This window comes from Mus pahari, chromosome 15 (assembly GCF_900095145.1).
Source record: "Mus pahari chromosome 15, PAHARI_EIJ_v1.1, whole genome shotgun sequence".
NCBI classification, from domain to species: domain Eukaryota; kingdom Metazoa; phylum Chordata; class Mammalia; order Rodentia; family Muridae; genus Mus; species Mus pahari.
Window position 1 is genome coordinate 34285674 of NC_034604.1, and position 17739 is coordinate 34303412.

Genomic DNA, 17739 nt, shown 5'->3' on the forward strand with positions numbered 1-17739 from the left:
AAACTTTTCAATTTGGAGCCAATCACATTATCCTCAACAGATGGATGTGTATGGCCTGGAGCTCATGCTTATGACTGGGCCTGAGAGTAGGGAGAAGGCTGGTCCGTGGAAGTTTATGGATAGAGCAGGATTATTGATGAGAAAAGGGAGGAATACTTTCCTGAAGTATTGACTGTTGTGTTAATGAAGTGTCCCTGGCACAGCAGTAGCAAGATTAGATTCAAGCATTAGGTGAGCAGCATACCTAATGCATGTGCACACGTATGTGGTCATGGGTGGGCCCTGGAAGATGGCAAAAGGTGAGGCAGAGAATAGCTCATCCAGGGCTAGACCAAAGAGCTGTGACTTAGCAGCCAGTAGTTTGTGTAGAGAGAGCACCACGATGAAGCTTCAAATAGAATTCAAAGATGACAATGTGAGGCTATTGAAAAGAAATGCAGAAAAGACTATGTGTCTAGGGTGATCCACTTTGGACAAAGGAGATGTTCTGAAAGGCAGCAGTTCTAATAACTGTTCTCCGTAGCCTCCCAAGAAGGAACTGCACTTGCTCTCTTCCTTAGTCATCTTAGATATAGAGGAAAGCAGTCATGACTATCTGAAGAATGTCATGAAAGAGTAACAACTAGCGGCTGACAGTCACAAGGTCAGCTCCTCTGCCAGGAGGACATTCCAGATAGACTGGAATATAAATGATCCTCTGGGGTAGAGCTGACTACAGTGTAAGGTCGAACCTAATGCCAAGAATTCGGCCTGTGAGTCTCTCAATCAGTCAAGGGAATCTAGTACTCTCGCAGTTGTCAGGCCAGTGCACTAGGTCCGCCTCCCTTCCCTCCTTTGAGTATGTTACTATAGCATCCTCATCAATTCTTGGTACCACTGCTGGTCTGGCCTAGTCAATGGTATAGAATATAATCTGCTGTAGACCACAAACCCTCCAGGGCTCAGAGTGAAGCACATACTCCCGTCTGTTCTACCCTCTTGGTACCGAGCTACGTGCAGATTCAACACTGCTTTCACTTGTTCCTGTGCGTCCCTATCTGGATTTGTGTGCTCTGCTATTGTGTGCACACATGGCTTGGGATTAAAACCAGACACTAACTTCAATCACTGGTCCATTTCTTGTATTCTTGCTTCACTGCAGACGGTAGGAGGGATGGGGAGCGAGAGCCAACGTGTTGAGAATATCTTTGTTTTACTGATCAGAGTTCCTTAAGAAAACTTATTAGAATTCCCCATAGCCTCTGTAGGGTCCCTTGCACTTCATGCTGGTGTCCTGCCAAGAACCACCCTGTTTACTTCCTAGCAACAGAGATTAATAGTCTTTGAGTAGTAAAAAAGACTCAGAAAGACTTCCAGACTTTCTGAAACAGAATATATGTACTATCCTGGTTCCCCATACTATTAAGTGAAGATAAATGTTTACAATTTTTTTCCAAACACCACATATACAAACACTCTCACTTTCTCCCCTTACACACACCCCAGCTACATTCTTACTCATTACATGTCTGTTTCTTTTCTTTCCGTATCTGTGTATTTTTAAAATTAAGCTATATTGTGTGTGTCTGTGTGTCTGTGAGTGCACATGTGCCCACATACTTGTATATGTGTATAGGGAAGAAAGGGGACAACATGTGGGTTTAAGTTTTTTCTGTTCTGTTTGTCCAGGTAGGAACTCAAGTTGTCAGGCTGACAGGCAAGTACAATACACTGAGCCATCTTGCCGACCTCTACCCCCTTCTAATTATTTTAAATACTTTATTTATTTTATTTTATTTTATTTTTGGTTTTTCGAGACAGGGTTTCTCTGTATAGCCCTGACTGTCCTGGAACTCACTCTATAGACCAGGCTGGCCTCGAACTCAGAAATGCACCTGCCTCTGCCTCCCAAGTACTGGGATTAAAGGCGTGTGCCACCACGCCTGGCTATTTTAAATAATTTAATTTCCTTTTTTTAAAAATTATGAGTAGTCATTGGTGAAATTTCTCAAAAACACAAAAATCATAAAGAAGAAAATAAGAGTCCTTTAGAGTAGAGACAACCTTTATTGACTGCTTTGTTGTATATGAGATCTTCAATTCATAGCCCCCTTTAAACCATATATACTAGCATGTAGTAAATGAATAAGCATAGTATACTGTGTAATATGGTTACAACACAGGACATGCATGCTCTAGGCTTTCTAACAGGCTGTATTCACATAACACTGCAGTGTCTTTTCCCATGGTAAAAGACATTGTGGCGTTGCTCTTGCAGGTATACTCCTTGTTGATGCACCGGTGCTCCTGAATCAGCCTCCTGCCCTTGTGTAGTTCAGATGGGAGTCCTGAGAGGCAAGGGAGCAGAGGCCAATGTGCGCTTTGGAAGTAGACACACTGCTGATTCTTTTCACTGTAGACAAATGGTTTCAATGGCTCGCTCTTCCATCTTCTGCTCCATCTAATAGCCTGGCCCACATAGAACCAGGAGCATGAGATGAGAAGATGGATGAGCGTTGCTGAGTCAGAACCTGCACATGCTAAGAAATGCTCCTAGGTCCTGTCCTTGCAGTCTACCTTAAAATGTTGAGTTGCTGGGTTAGGCTCTGTGTCTGCCTTCAGCCTCTCCACCCACTGTTGCCATGCCCACTGTTAGCAAGCGGAGACAGCTGTGCTCTGTGGGACTTGCTTTTATGTGAAAGATGTATTTCCCTCTGAGTTAACCTTGCATTCTTTGGTTTTGGATTAAGTTGGATATTTTGGATATTTTGAACGTGTTTATTGTTGCTGATAGAAGTAGAGTCTTTTCTTTTTCTTTTTTCTTTTTGCCTGATTTTATTCTTAGCATTATTTTTCTGTTTTAATTGTTTGACATAAGTTTTACATTTGGAAGCTGTATTAGCACCATTTTCATCTAAGTTTTCACATCCTAAGCTTTTTGTTTCCCCTTTTCCTTTTGACCATTTTAAATTTGTATGAAGCCAATCTCTCATTCCTTATTCATGATGAGAATTATATGTTAAGAGACTCTCCTCATTCCAAGATTATAAAAACATTTTGCCTTTCTTAAAGCCCATCTGTGGCCTGGCAATACAGCTCAGCAAGTAAAGGTATTGGTTGCCAAGTCTGATGACCTGAAATCGATCCCCTGAGCATGTGTGGTGGGAAGAAAGGATCAACTCCCACAAGTTGTCTTCTGAACTCTCTACATGTTCAACAACACTCACGTGCACACACACACACACATACACACTCATGCACACATGCATACACTTCCCAAAAGAAATGAGTGAATTTATGAATGAATGTAAAAAATGTTTAAAGTCCTTTTGATTATATTCACACAAAGTGTAAACCCTCCTTTTCCTCAAATACATACATACATACATACATACATACATATACATACATACATACATATACATACATACATACATACATACATACATATACATACATACATATATATATATATATACTGTTGACTGATGACTGCAGAAGGAGAAACCTTTCCACTCTCAACTACTTTAAGTATCACCTGTGAACACTTTTAACAGTGACTGGGTCCTTGAGGGAGCTTTTGGAGGTAGATTTTCTAAAGAACAATTCCCGTTTCACTTTGTTGTTCTGTAAACCTGACACGAGTCCTTTCCTTGGGATTTTTTTCTGTTCCTCTTATTCTTGGTGTCCTCAGAAAGTTATCAGGCTTGCCCCCGGAGTCCATGTCGCTCACTGACAAGGATACAACAGGAGTTAACCAAAGTCTAAGGATCTCTAATGGCGCACTGGGCTTCGGTTTGCTCTGCCGGCCGTCGCCTTTTCCAGTTAATTCGCCTCTCCGTCAGCTCATTTCGTGGTGCCCACCTTTTCTTTAGTGAATTCCTTTTATATTACAGAATAGATGCTTTCAGTGCTTGGCTCCCTTTAGTCTATACCAACAGACTTGCAAGGGCTTCCACAGGAAGCTTAAGCCTCTTTGCTGTTGACTTCACTCTGAATAGATCCTCCTTGGTCCGCATCAGTTCCCCGAGTCCTGTTTCAGAGTCGCTCTCTTCTATGGCATTGAAGGGCTGTTGTACGCGATGCCAGCCAAATCCTAGTCAGTCATAAATCTTGTATCTCGTATGGCTCTGTAGTCCTGAATAATTCCTCCTGGCCCCACTCTGCTTAAGATCTTGGAGGAACTGGAGTATGTAAGTGTGAACCCCAAAGCCTGCCGTTCTTTTCTTGTTTCTTTGCTGATTCTTTGAAGACTACCTCCTGCCTCTTTTTTTTGTATTTGTTCTGTTTTGTTTTGGGCTCTCTTATATAGCTAGGTTGATATCAGACATACATGCATTAGTACACACATGTACATACATGTATACACACACGCACACACACACACACACACACACACACACACACACACACACACACACACAGGCAAACATTATAGGTATATAGTTTGCCAAGCTAAAGATGTCCTTGAAGCCCTGATCACTTGGCCTCCACCTCTGGAATGCTGGGATTACAGGTATTACTACCACATCTGCTGACTTCCCCTTTGGAATTCACTCCTCGTGCTATAAAGGTGTTCTTGCATCACTGCTGCCCAGCCCTATCTCAGTGTCTAGGTTCTCTTCTCAGGACTGTGATAGGCCTGTGGAAAGCAGCCTCCCTTCCAGCAGTGCAGGGAAGGAGTGGGGCCTGACTTCCCTCCTAGGATGGCATGCTATGCTGGAGGCCGGCACCTACCACATGGTGCTCTCAAAGCCTATCTCTGGGCCTCTATGAGGCTTCTTTGCTGTGCCATTGAAGCCTTGTGTCCCTTTCTTCTCTGTGTCTTTATTAATGTTTAACTATGATGGCAAAGAAATACAAGTTCAGCATTGCTGGTTTTCTCCTCCCATGCTGTCCTCGTCCCTCCATGTTAGAATTACAGCGAGCACAAAGGAGGTGATAAAGAGCACTGCTTTAAATCACCAGATTACAGACACTCTTCTTCCACTCCTGTCTCCAGCCATGAACTAGCCTGCCCTGTCCCTCTGGAACCTTGAAGGTCTGCATTCCTTTCTTCTGTGCCCTCATTTCCCACACACTTTCACACATTGTCATATATAAAAGCAATCAAGGACTTCTTTATGAAGAGTACCACAAGGACCAGGTAATTCTTCACAATGCCTTCTGAGACCTGAAGCTTACACCGTAATGAGTGGAAACAACCCAGACTGAAGACTGTATCCAAGGGCAAGTAGGGAACTGAGCTAGGCAGAGGGTGGTGTGCCATGATCCTGAGTTCCCAGAGAAGGGAGATCACAGATGGAGGCTTCCCTTCCCCCCGCTCTGGCACCCGTCACCACCCTGCCTATAAGGATACTGCAAGAATTAGTAAGAATCCCAGACAGTCAGAGCTTTTCAGTCCCAAAACACAAGTGGTTGTAGGTGTTTTGGATTCTTAGACGTGACATATAGGAAATTGCTAAATTTTTTAAGTTTTGTGATTTTTATAGTCAGAAAACAGAGTAATCAACTTTGCTTCTCAAGTTGCCAAATATTAAATCTAGCATCGGGGGGGGGGGAATGACCTATGGGGTAAGTGAAGTCTGATACACAAGGAGGGTAGTATACAGGTAGCAACTGTTTTCCTCTAAGTTGTTATGGAGATGGAGAACATACAAGCTCAAGAAGAGTTGATAGTTTGCAGTTTATAGCCAACAAAACAGGAGTCATGTCTAGCGTAAGACTGGGTGGTATTTTGGAAGGGTAGATATGTGTATCGGTGCAATAGACACAAGATCCCAGAATCAGAACCAGCACATGCTTGGATCTTGGATGAAGGAGTCTGGATAACTGAATGGAGAACAGAGTCTTTTAAGCAAGTACTGTGGTACAATTTAGCATCCATATGAGGAAGGATGAAATGGGCTCTCTTCTGATACCCTATGTGAAAAGTATCTTGAAATGTATCCTAAGAGCAGATACTGTAGACCCTCTGAATGGCAAACACAGAAGAAAAGTCTCTGTGACCTTGTTTTTAAGGAGCTTTCTTAACTAGAGCACAAGAAAGAACTATTAGGAAAATATATTAAGTTGAACTACATTAAATATAAATTTCTCTCTAAAAAAGATATTACTCATGATGGACCTACTGGTACAGCCTCTAAACCCCAGCTATTTGGAAGGCTGAAGCAGGAAAATGACAAGTCAAGGCTAGCTTGGGCCACTTGGTATGACTCTGTTTTAAGATCAAAAAAATACTAGAAAGACAGGAGATGTAACTCAGTGGTATACATTTGCCTGGCATGCATGAGGGCTGGAAGTCAATCCATGGTACTGTAGAGAAAAAAAATTCCTGTTTTCAAAAAGCAAAGGTAAGTTATAGACCTGAAGAAAGTATTTATACAAATGTATTTATAATCAGTGATTTGTAGCTATACTTATTTTAAAACTCTTGATTCTTAAGACAATACCCCAATTTTTAAAATAGACAAAAGAATATTGAGAATGGTTGATTAAAGCAAATAAACTAAGAAAAAAAAATACCACATGTGAAGATGGCTCACACCACTGTGTGTGTGAAAGGACAGTGACTCGTAGGACAGCTGAAGTTGAAGTGGCTGACTGACGTGTCCTGTGATAAGAGGCATGAGGTGGCCCACGCTCTCACATCTGTTAGTGGGAATGCAAATGGCCCTGACATTTTTGGAAGGCAATTGACCATTTCATCTAAAGGAAAACATTCTCATTATTGGTCTGTTCTTGTAGGTTTTGACCTAGCCTGCTTGTGGATGCAGCATTTACCAAAGAGATAAAAATGTAGCCCGTAGAAAGCCTCTGTGCAAATGTTTGTAGTAGCTTTAGTCATAGCAGCCACAACTGGAAAGCTCCCAGATGTCCATCATCCGGAGAATGGATAAACAAATTATGGCACACCCAGAACTCTGAATAAGACTCCATAATAAAAGGATTAAACTACTGTACTTGTAACAGTGTGGCTGGATTTCAGAAGTGAGATGCTATGGGCAACTGTTGCCAGGGTTGCCTGTGGTGGAAGAGGGCTGAGCATTCCATCCAGAGTTCTGGGGTGTGGGAACACCTGGCTCTTGGTGGGAGCTCCATGAATATTTACACAGTTCAGAAAGTGTGGAACTGTACATGTGCAGAGGAGTTAAGTATGCCTCAGTGATATTCACTCAACACTCACATGCAGAAGAGGGTTCTGCATTTGTTCTCCCTGTCAAAAGTGAAAATTAAAACATTGACATAACCTACAAAACAAGCAAACCAACAAACCTCTTTGACTGGTAAGGATCATAGTCTGACTGCATGCTGTTTGGAGGGTGTGAGAATTACTCACTCACTCAGCCTTAAACCTCTGAGAGCAGCTTTAGTAGTATTTTCAGAAACTTAAAGCTCACAGATTTTTTGATACAGAAAGTCCACTTTCAGGAATAATTTCTACAAGGAAGCTCTGCAAAGAAACATTGAGTTTATGTCCATGTCTATCAGTAGTAACAAAGGTACAACTAAAATTTTCTTTACAAGAGGACGTGGAGTCAAGAATGGTGTAGTGTATATGTAAAGTAAAGTACTCAGAAGTCCATGTGTGAGTGTGGGATGGTTTTCTAGGGAATTGACAAATGAAGGCTCTATGAAAATGGCATGTGTTGTGTGCTTCCATTTCGGTTTTGTGATACGGAGGATCAAACCCAGGGCCATTTGTTTTCTAAAAGAAGACTAGAATATATGTATATACATACACACACACACACACACACACACACACACACACACACACACACAGACACTTTAGTGATATTAGAAGTTGTCTGTATGGTAAAAGATTTGCTGTTCATTGTATACATGTGTTTTCAGTTTCTTCTCTTTTGTTGGTGTGTGTGCATGTGTGTGCCTGTCTTCAAGCTGTGAGTATCTGTATGTGTGTATGAGTATTTGCCTTGCATGTGTGTGGGTAGACCAGAAGCTGGTGCTGGGTGTCTTTCTCTATCACTTCACACTTTATTTTGGAGGCAGGGTCTCTCTACTGAGCTTGCAGCTCGCAATAACCTGCCTGTTCCGAGAACTCTAAGGATCCGCTCGTCTCTGCTTCCCAAGCAGACGGCAGGCTCACACCTTCATGCCTAGCTTTATATGCAGGTGCTGGAGATATGAACTCAAGTCTTTATGCTCACATTTCAAGCACTCTAACCATTAATCCACCTCCTAGTCCTTCATTGATTTTTTTTTTTTTTAAATTAAGTGTATAAATGAACCTAGCCCAACAGGAAACTTTTTAACTGACTCAATGGTACAGTGGATCATTTTGGCAAAAATATAAGCTTGGGTAGTGACTTTGAGCTTCTTTTACTTTTGGAGTACCAGGTGGTGCTCAGAAACTAGCTTCGTGTGACCTAAGTCAGCTTCCTGTTAGCACGGCTTCCTTTGGCTCTGTGTCCCCTGATTCTCTGGATTCCTGTGGTAGCTGGTGGGAGAGAGTTCCTAGTCAGTGTCACTCACATGCCCTCTTCACCAGTGTGCTACTCTCTCAGTGCATGTTTATCTCACTAAGTTCTGAAGTGGTTGGAGGGCAGGGTACAGAGAAAGGTCTGAGTTCTATAGAGATGCCCAGATGCCACATCTCCTTAAGCAATGGATGGGAGGGGGAGGGAGGGGGGGAAGGAGGGAGGGAGGGAGGAAAGAAGGAAGGAAGGAAATAGGTAGGTATAGAAACAAGCCAGTCTTTATGGAAATGGGGTAACTTGGGTGGTTGTATTCAATTTAGTTTGGACATTAAACGAATTAAAATGGACACGTTCGAGTTATGAGCCTTGCCTCATCAGCGCTATAAAAAGCCTTCCAGCCGGACTGTAATTTGACTCTCCTCCCTGTAATGTTATGCAATATTCCTATGGTTACAGAGCCCCCCAAAAGTGGAAGCTAATGATTAGTTTGCTAAATGCGGTTCATGGAAGAGTTCACCATCTCAGACCTGCCAACTGCCACTGATGTCCCTGCACGTTCTCCTTCCTGGGGTGGGAGTTGGATCGTCCCTCAGAAAAATGTACAGTAACGTTTGTCTTGAATCCAGAAACCAAGGAGGGCAGCAGTGCTCATGCGCCTTGGGAACCGAGTGGGGGAAGGTCACAGCGCCTGGATGCCTCCGGGCTTCAGCAGTCTGTGTCCGTGTCTGACTGCAGGACGAAAACAGGAAGCTTCAGATGACAGAGAAGGAAAAGAATTAACTTCTCAGAGATTGGGACACTAAGAAAATACCATTTTTAAACCTTTAAGGACATATGCCATAATATGTATTCTATGAATATGCTTCTTCCTTGTTTGTGCGTCAAGAAAGTCTTATCGCCTTTGGTCACGTGTGAGCAATGCACAAGCATTCTGCCTTTATGAGCTACAAAGTTTGTGAGCTAAAACCCATCTCTGCTTCATCTGTAAATATATGTCAGTGGAACAGCGTGCATAGGAGGGGCCAGCTGCAATTGTGTGTTCTTTCTTAAGAATTACAGGTTAAATCCTTAAGCCATTCACAAGTATTTGACCTCATCTCACGAGCATGAACGTGGGTTCTTTCTCATCAGACAGAACAGTATGCCTGGTGACTCATCTCCTTTCCCAGTGGAGATGCACTAAGCCCTGTAGGCAGAAACCCTTGCTTGGCTTTCAGTCTTCGGAACTATTGAGAAAGAGCTAGTCCGGTTTCAGTCTCTATTTACCTGACATGTCATTTAAATATCAAACTGGAAAACCAGATCTAAGCCACCATGTATCTTTTCTTACTCTTTCAAAAGGAGGGGAATATGAACTAGGGACAACCAAATAAAGGCACACCACTTCTCTGTTGTCCTTGCCACTGGTTCAGATCCGAACCAGTCCAGCCACTATGAACTTAAGGATTTTTCCAAGAGATGAGAGGTATGGGGCTGGCTTGTTTGACTCAAAAGGCCCGTAGAGGTTCATGTGTAGAGCCTGTCATCCAGAACCACTCTCTCTTTTCTGGCTTTGTTTTGGAGGCTTTCTCTGAGGTTCTTAATGGTAGCACTTGACACTTACATAACCTTCTTGAATCAAGCACACCAATCGGTGCCTTGTCTCTAAAAAAGTCATGAGCTTTGTGACAACTTGAGTAAGGCCAGTCCTGAACCATCCTTGAGTTGGTTCATGGTACCCTGAGTTGTGCTTTTGAGCTGTCTGTCCTGACTTCACTTCCCAACTGTAGTTGGAGTAATAAGAGAGGGGGTCCCAGTGAAGAATGGGGTGCTTTGCACAGCAGGAAGGGAATGTGAGCTGGGCAGGCTGGGCATGACTTAGTTTCGAGGCTGCTTGTGCAAGGGTGGACTTTGCCTCCACAAACCTAAAGGCTCTACTGTCTCCATGTCCTGTTTGTCTGTGGCCTGGCCCATCTTGCCCATGACAGTGGTCCCTGATGGCCCATGAGGCTGTTCATCCTGCTGATCTTCTCTGCCTTTTATTTTCAGGGGTCTGTGGGCTGCTCTGAACAGCTATATGAATTTTCTCTGTCAGTAATGAGTTTACTTAAAATACATTTGCCTAAAGTTGCATGCAAGAAGAGGACAAAGAAAAAGTTATCCAGAGCCAGTGTGAGTGTGGTGGTACTCATTGTACTTAAGTCAATTGAGAAAAAATATTATAAAAATAATGGAATCAAACCATACACAATTCAGAAAATATAAAAACTACAGTTCTTACCACTTTAATACAATCATTATTATAATTCGAAACAGTTTGCCTTTAGCTATTTTCGTCTTAAAAATGTTTGAATCTTGTTTTTATACTTACCATTATATAATACAAGCATTTTCCATGTCATGTTATCAGTATTAATGCAATGTTAAGTTTATAAAATGGCCATGTAATATTCCATCAGGGAGGTATACTGTGATTCACTTAGCCACACTCCTCTGATTAAACATTTAGACTGCCTCTTTCATTTTCCCCACTGCAGAGTGTGTTGTCCATGCCTGGCCTGCACCTTGATGCATGCTTTGTTTTATTCTCTGAGGCAAAATGGTGAGAAATGGAATTGCTAGTTAGCAGGATCCAAGCGTTTCCAGACTCTTGATGACCCATGTTGTCAAATCTCTTTCAGTCTGTCGAGTTGGTATCAGCTGCCTCTAGGAATTTATAAGCTGAGTGCCTTCTCCATATTCTCCTAACAACAGATCTTTGGATGTTTAAATGTTTCTCTGATGCATTAGGCAAAATAAATATCTTAGTTTTTAATTTGAATATTTCACTTTTTTTAGTGATGAGATTGAGTGCTTATGTGTGTGAACATTTGCCACTGTCATTTTTCATGCTTGGTTTTATTCATTGTCTTTTCTCCATTTTAGACCCCAAAGCAGCTTCTGAGACAGAAACTGATATCTGTGCGGAATGGGAGATAAAGACTGTCACTAGCGCTCTGAAGACCTACCTGAGGTGGGGATTTCCACTTGTAAGCAGCAGGCCACCTCGTTAGCATGTGGTCAGGAAGAAAGCCATTTACAGCCTCCAGAGAGCTGCTGGGAGGGTGTTTCATATGTAGAAACTGTTTCTGTGTGGGAGCGTTAAGTTCAGTGGGTCAGGCTGAACATAAATCGCCCAGGGTTGATGGGCTGTCACTATACTATGGTGCCATGAGTGATTTAGAAAGCTCTGCTCTTAATGAGATGTATTAGGATGATTAGCCTTAGTCATACCCTAAACTGTGGCCTTCCCTGAATGATGTTATAAAAACAAGAACTGATAGGTCACTGGATTGAGCAGACTTGATCATATACCAAACAATCGTGCTTATATTGGTCCTTAAAAATGAGAGGGTAGATGTGGAAAAATTGCTATTTGGAAACTGCCATTTGGGGGGAGGAGAAGGGAAATAATTACCTTGTACTATTATATACATTATCATTGGTCCCCTCTGTCCCTCACTTGGACTGTTTGCTCTCTGCTTACCACTTCCCCCACCACACAAACACACACACACACACACACACACACACACACACACACACACACACGACCCTGAAACTTACACTTAGTAGGAACACTGTTGTTCTGTGCTGAGGTTATGGTGAGGATGGCTTATAGTATCCAACAGAGGAGAACTAGAATCCCATGGACTAAGCCTCTATACAGCCTTAATGAGGCCTCAGTGTGGTGGAGCAGCACAGGAGGTCACAGAAAGGAGTTGGTAGTGCAGACTTTATTTGGGACATTGTAACAAGTAAGGTGAAGTGCGAGGGGTGACTGAGAGTTGAGCTAGGGAAGCTAGGGTAGCTGATAGAATGAAGTTGAGCCCCAAACGATGAAGAGTCTGTTGGACTCTTACCTGGAGTATCAGGAAAAGCTCACTTGTAGTTAGTCAGGCTCACACCCTGCTGGTACAATGTCCTGTAGCCCACTGATACTTTGGAGCAATAATCTTCTTGGAAGCAAAAATGCCAGTAAACATTTTTATAGTGTTTCTAGAAGCTCTGATTTCAACAACAAGCTTCTAGAGAGATGAGGGCCAAAGGCAGCTCATGCAGATATGCAGATGCTTGTTTCTCAACATGTCCTAAAGCGCTCTTGTTCATGGATGACTAACAGACTGAAAGGAGGTCTGTGGGTTTGGCCTGCACTTCTGCATTAGCTCTCGATGCCCATTAGCTCTCGGGGCCCTGTGACTGATGTGTATGTAGCTGGAGCTATCCACTTCAAAAAGAGAGGAGGGCAGAGCCTTGCACACGCCAGTAACCCCAGCACCTGGGAAGTGGAAGAAAGTTAGTGGGTTCCAGTTCAGCCTTGGGCACATAACAAGATGTGGTAGTGAGGAAACTCTGAAACTGAGGGTCTCAGGTGAAATGTCACATGCCTTCAGTCACCCTGCTACATCATCCTGCTGTTGTGTCTCTGCGCCCTGAGTGTTTGAAAGGTGCCATGCTGTTTTGCAGTATTCAGGGTACTGCTCAGCAAGAGGGATCATTTTACTGTGGAACTGACGTGTCTATGTCTATATATTTTTATTCTAGAATGCTTCCAGGACCACTCATGATGTACCAGTTTCAAAGAAGTTTCATCAAAGCAGCAAGTAAGCATCTTTTAGTTGAAGTGTCAAGGAGAAAAGAATAGATTTTTCTATTTCGAGGAACACCCAGAATCCCAATATAAATACTACCTAGCCTAGTCACAGACTACATGTGAAATTTCTGCCTACAAGCTTATGAGACTCTGTCACAGACTAAAAATGAAATTGACTCAAGACCGCCAGGGACCTTACTAGTGCTACCATTTCACAGTAGAAGAGAAAAACTTAAGAGCCAGTTTTCTTGGCTGGAAGGGAGGGGAGGAGAAGGAAAGAGAGATGAGACAGAAAGGCAATTTTGCCTTTCTAGTTTTGGTAATCGGTTTTCCTTTCCATCCTTAAAGTAACATTCTACAAAACAAATTGGACATTGGACATCTCCTAAGTTGAACAGCGGAAGTGCTTTCTTGAGTATGGCACCCTTTATGTAACTTCACAATCCTTTTTCTACCATGTCATCCATTGACAGCTTTTGATCGTTCTTTGGCAATATCATCTAGGTTCTTAGTTCATATTACTGCTATTGAAGTACATAGGGATTAGGTTCAAGCTACCCTAAGTATATTGGAATCTGTCTACGTGGGGCAGACCAGCAGTAATGGGGCAGTTAGATTCTCTATCAGATTTAAACCTGGCAGGGCTGCTCTTGGTATTACGATGCCCATAACTTGTGCCTCTCCCTGGATACTTTTAGCCTTTAGGGTTTGTTTACCCTGGTAACTACTACTGGCCTAGTTTTATAGTACCTAATGTTCCGCTAGCCTTATGCTTGATCTTGTCCTCACCAGCAAGGAATAGAAAGGCATGGGAGAAAGCTAGGAATGAAGGTGGTGTGTATGTGAATTCTTTCTCAAGAGAAATTCCAAGCCCGTGTCAACCACTCTCTAATTAAACTTCACATCAGTTCTATAAATAGATATGGTGAGTATTAGCAATTTATTTCCCATAGAAACAAAGCCACTTCCCCAGTTTGAATCAAAAGGTAGCAGGCTATAGAGTGACAGAAAGATCTAAATGTTCTTTCTGCCACTGCATTCTTCATACTCTGAAGGTGTGTTACAGGCAACTTAAGCATTGTGCTGTGTGTGTATGTGCATCTGGATACATCATTTTGAAATATGAGACCTTGGTGATGTTCACATAAGATCTGTTTACCACTTCACAAGTGCATAAAGTTCCTTCTTTCCTTGAAATGAAGTTGGCCCTCAAGGGAGCCAGCTGCTCCCGTGTTTGTTCCTTCCCTGGGTGTGCGGTAGACCAGCTCCATTTCATCACAGTCATTAGCTGGATGAACTCTGATACAGAGAGCACACTGAAAGGCCTTTAGAGCCTGCCATGCTGGTCCTAAGCATGCACGCAAGACAGGGTGGTAAGTCCTCAAGAACATCTTCCCTGTGTTAGTGCCAGGGCTTTAGTTCCCCTTGGTCTTGTCCAGTAACTTAGCTGTGACTCCAATACAACATTACCCCTTTTCTTCCCAGAGCTGGAAAACCAAGAGACGCGAGTCTCTGAGATCCATAGCCTTGTCCATCGGCTCCCGGAGAAGAATCGGCAGATGTTGCAGCTGCTCATGAACCACCTGGCCAAGTAGGTTCCTCCCCCACTATTGCTCTTTCCTTACCCAAGAGAGTTCTGGCCGCCACAGGAAGTCAGTGCGGGTCTCTCCCACTGTTACATCAGGTAGGCTGGAGGCCCAGGAAAAAAGTATGTGCGGTGGTTACTGTAGAGAACACATCTAGTGTCAGGCATCCCTTGCCGAGGAGCCCGCCGAGGGCCACAATGCAGCTCACCAGAGCTTGCAGGGAGACTCTCCATTCCAGAGTATGTCAGCCATTATCCCTGGTTACCGTGAAGTTTTCAGGGTTAAAATGTTTTTTTTTTGATGTCTGAGGAAAAGCAATATGTTGTGTGGTTACAGAACTTGGATTTGGAGCAAGAGTGCCCTGATTCCAGAGGTGTCTGTTCTTAAACCACTTCTTCAGTTCCTCGTTCATCAAGTGTGGATAATAGACTGTCTTCATCTATAAGGCCATTGATTTGCAAACTTGCCTTATTAAAGCCTTTGAAGAAGCCTAGAGAACAGGGGACTTATTTCTGGCAAATGTCCTCTTGCCCTGCAACATCCCCAAAGTGTTGAGCAGCCTAGCTTTTGTGCTAGAAGTTTTAACAGTGTTGTGATGCTTTTGAATTTTAGTGTTTACTGTTGCCTCACCTGTTTCTGAATAATCTTGTTGAGTTGGTTTGTGTTAGTCATTACATGTATGCTATGTTCTGACCTTTCTTAAATGGAGTATTCTTCATTATAGAAAGATAGTGGTGGCAGGGTGTCAATATGTAGAGTTTACTCAGTTCATTAAGTCCCATACTTACTGAGCTGCTGTGCTGCAAATCTGCTCTTAACCAGTGGTTTGCTCGTGCCATCAAGCCAAACCTTTGGGGTAAGCCGATGCTCACCCCAGGAGATTGTTATGGTTAGTTTTCCTGCATCTGTTAATCATTTGATATTACCTTCCATTGTGGGGCGCACATACATATACCAGAAAGGTTTACAAGGCTGTTATAAAGAACCAAGGGTGTTTTGTGCATTGGTGAGAAACAAGTGAACAGAATCAAGGAATTGTCCATTATTGATGACTTTTGTGTGTGTGTGTGTGTGTGTGTGTGTGTGTGTGTGTGTGTGTGTGTGTGTGTGAAATGCCATATCTGGACTGCATGCATATTCAGAAGTAATCAGGAAGCATGGTCCAGGACATGCAAGTTTGTGGGGAGAATGCCTCCAGAATGGCACAAGAACACCATGACGTTTGCTTAATGTAATGGGAGCATGGGCTCAGAAAGCAGCTCCTGATGTTCTCAGATGAACTTAGTGCTTGTCCCACACAACCCAGAGTTGAGCATTTGCTAACCTAGAAAGTTTGTTTCTGCCATTACATGCAGAACTTTGCATACTTGAGGCACACACAGAAACATGAGGTTCCAGGTGCACTCTCTGCTAAGTGTGTGAGGGGTGCTTGTGCCTGGCAATGGACTCTGAGTCTTCAAGTGGCTGTGAAGCCTGCTGAGAGCAGGTGGGGGAGAGAAGGGCTGGACACTAGCTGAAGGCTGCTGCTTTTCATTGCAATAAATTCAGAATGAGCTTAGTTGGAAAAAAAAGTTAATGGTGATCCATCAGAACCAAAATTGAAAATTTCCCATGTATAAATTGCCCCAAGGATTAAGATTCCTTCAAAAAGAAAACAACTAAAGCAATAAAACAAAGCAGTCTATAGTCTTAATACAACTAGAGAATGTGCAAGTTGTTTCTGTGGTGTTGACTTCTTGCCTTGCTTTCCCTGACCCCTGCCTTGGGGTTATTTATGCCATGTCTGGAACCCTTTGTGTTATGTGGTGATGGTTTCCTTGGCCTTCTGCCATTATTACCTTGTTCATTTAAGCATCAAGATGTCTACTAGTCATCTAGCTCCTGCACTTCATTGTGGGTTAGAGCTGCTGAGGTGAAGGTCTACAGAGCTTGCTTCCAGATGTAAACTGGCCCTGAGTGTTTGTTAGCGCTCAGGGAGTTCTTGGACCATAGTTGAGCTGTGCTCTGCTTACACTGCTGGCCTTATTTTAGAGCCCAGCTGTAAGGGAAACTGAACTTGGGGCAGGAGCTTTGTTTAATTTCAGTGTTCTCAGGTTCAGACTTCGCCTAGGACTGGCCTTGGCCATTGTTCCCTCTCCACTTGCTTAATGGTCAGCTTCCTTCCTAAGTTTTGGTTTCAGGGCTGACTGCTGGAAAACCCAGTGTTTACTTCTCTTCTTACCTACTCCCTGCCTGGAGATCTCAGCCTTGTGGTTCAAAGTCAGATAATATGTGTTATAGCTGTTTATTTTATATTTTATAAAGTTTTATATTCATATAAAATTTCTAGGAATTTTATATTTAATATCAAGAAAAAATATATTTGGGGAATTAGCAGAGGTTTTTAAGGAAAAGCTAAAACTCCTGACCTCTAAAGCAAAATTATTACTAAGATGTATCCCAGTCAGGGGAGAGGTTGGGTCTGTTCCAGACCTCAGGGGGAACATCAAAATTACAGGCAGCCATGCGCATGTTTGTGTTGATCCATCTTAGATCTACTATGATAATTAGATGTTTTCTATCTGTGCCTTGGGATCCAGTGTGCAGTCTGGAGTCACTTGCCTGCATGTGTGCTTGGAATCACTGCAGATGCTTGTTCATGCTGGCACTGCTGGTCCATACTGAGACCCTTCTAGCAGCTGCCACATTTCTGGGTTGTTTTCCAGATAGCTAAGGCACAAACAGACTTTTGAGACCCACTGGCCTGCAAGGGAGGCCGTACAGAAAGAGTTCTGAGGAAAGGGAGATGGTATTAAAAAGGAATATGAGTTGGAATTTTGGAGTATATTAATGATGGAAGAAGCAAATTGACTCTTCAAATATAAAATATGCCACTGATACCATTAAATTGGTCTTTTAAAAATCTTGTCTCGATTTCTCCAGATTTGGTATTAAATTGATCTTTAAGCACATGGATTTATTTTAAAATAGCACTCAAAACATTTTTTCTATGAAGGAAGTCATGTCCAGCTAGCATTGGATCTCTGTAGTTCTCTTTCCTTAAGTGTCTCAGTTTTCTGGTGTGTGTGTGTGTGTGTGTGTGTGTGTGTGTGTGTGTGTGTGTGTGTGTGTGTGTGTG

General features: G+C 42.8%; 1 protein-coding gene and 1 long non-coding RNA gene across 5 annotated transcripts in view; one reads left to right on the plus strand and one right to left on the minus strand.

Annotated features, from left to right (window-relative positions):
• Positions 1-17739, plus strand: part of Arhgap26 (Rho GTPase activating protein 26) — a 384946-nt gene that overhangs the window by 233040 nt on the left and 134167 nt on the right. For all 4 annotated transcript variants that reach the window (XM_029546942.1, XM_021214449.2, XM_029546941.1 and 1 more), the window contains exons 15-17: positions 11328-11415; positions 12987-13045; positions 14521-14626. In XM_029546942.1, the coding sequence (XP_029402802.1) occupies positions 11328-11415; positions 12987-13045; positions 14521-14626 (253 nt within the window). The remainder of the gene's footprint in view (positions 1-11327; positions 11416-12986; positions 13046-14520; positions 14627-17739) is intronic.
• LOC110333058 overlaps positions 13960-17739 on the minus strand; it is a 59625-nt gene continuing 55845 nt past the window's right edge. Inside the window, exon 3 of the long non-coding RNA XR_002381058.1 lies at positions 13960-14925. This is a non-coding gene — a long non-coding RNA (uncharacterized LOC110333058). The remainder of the gene's footprint in view (positions 14926-17739) is intronic.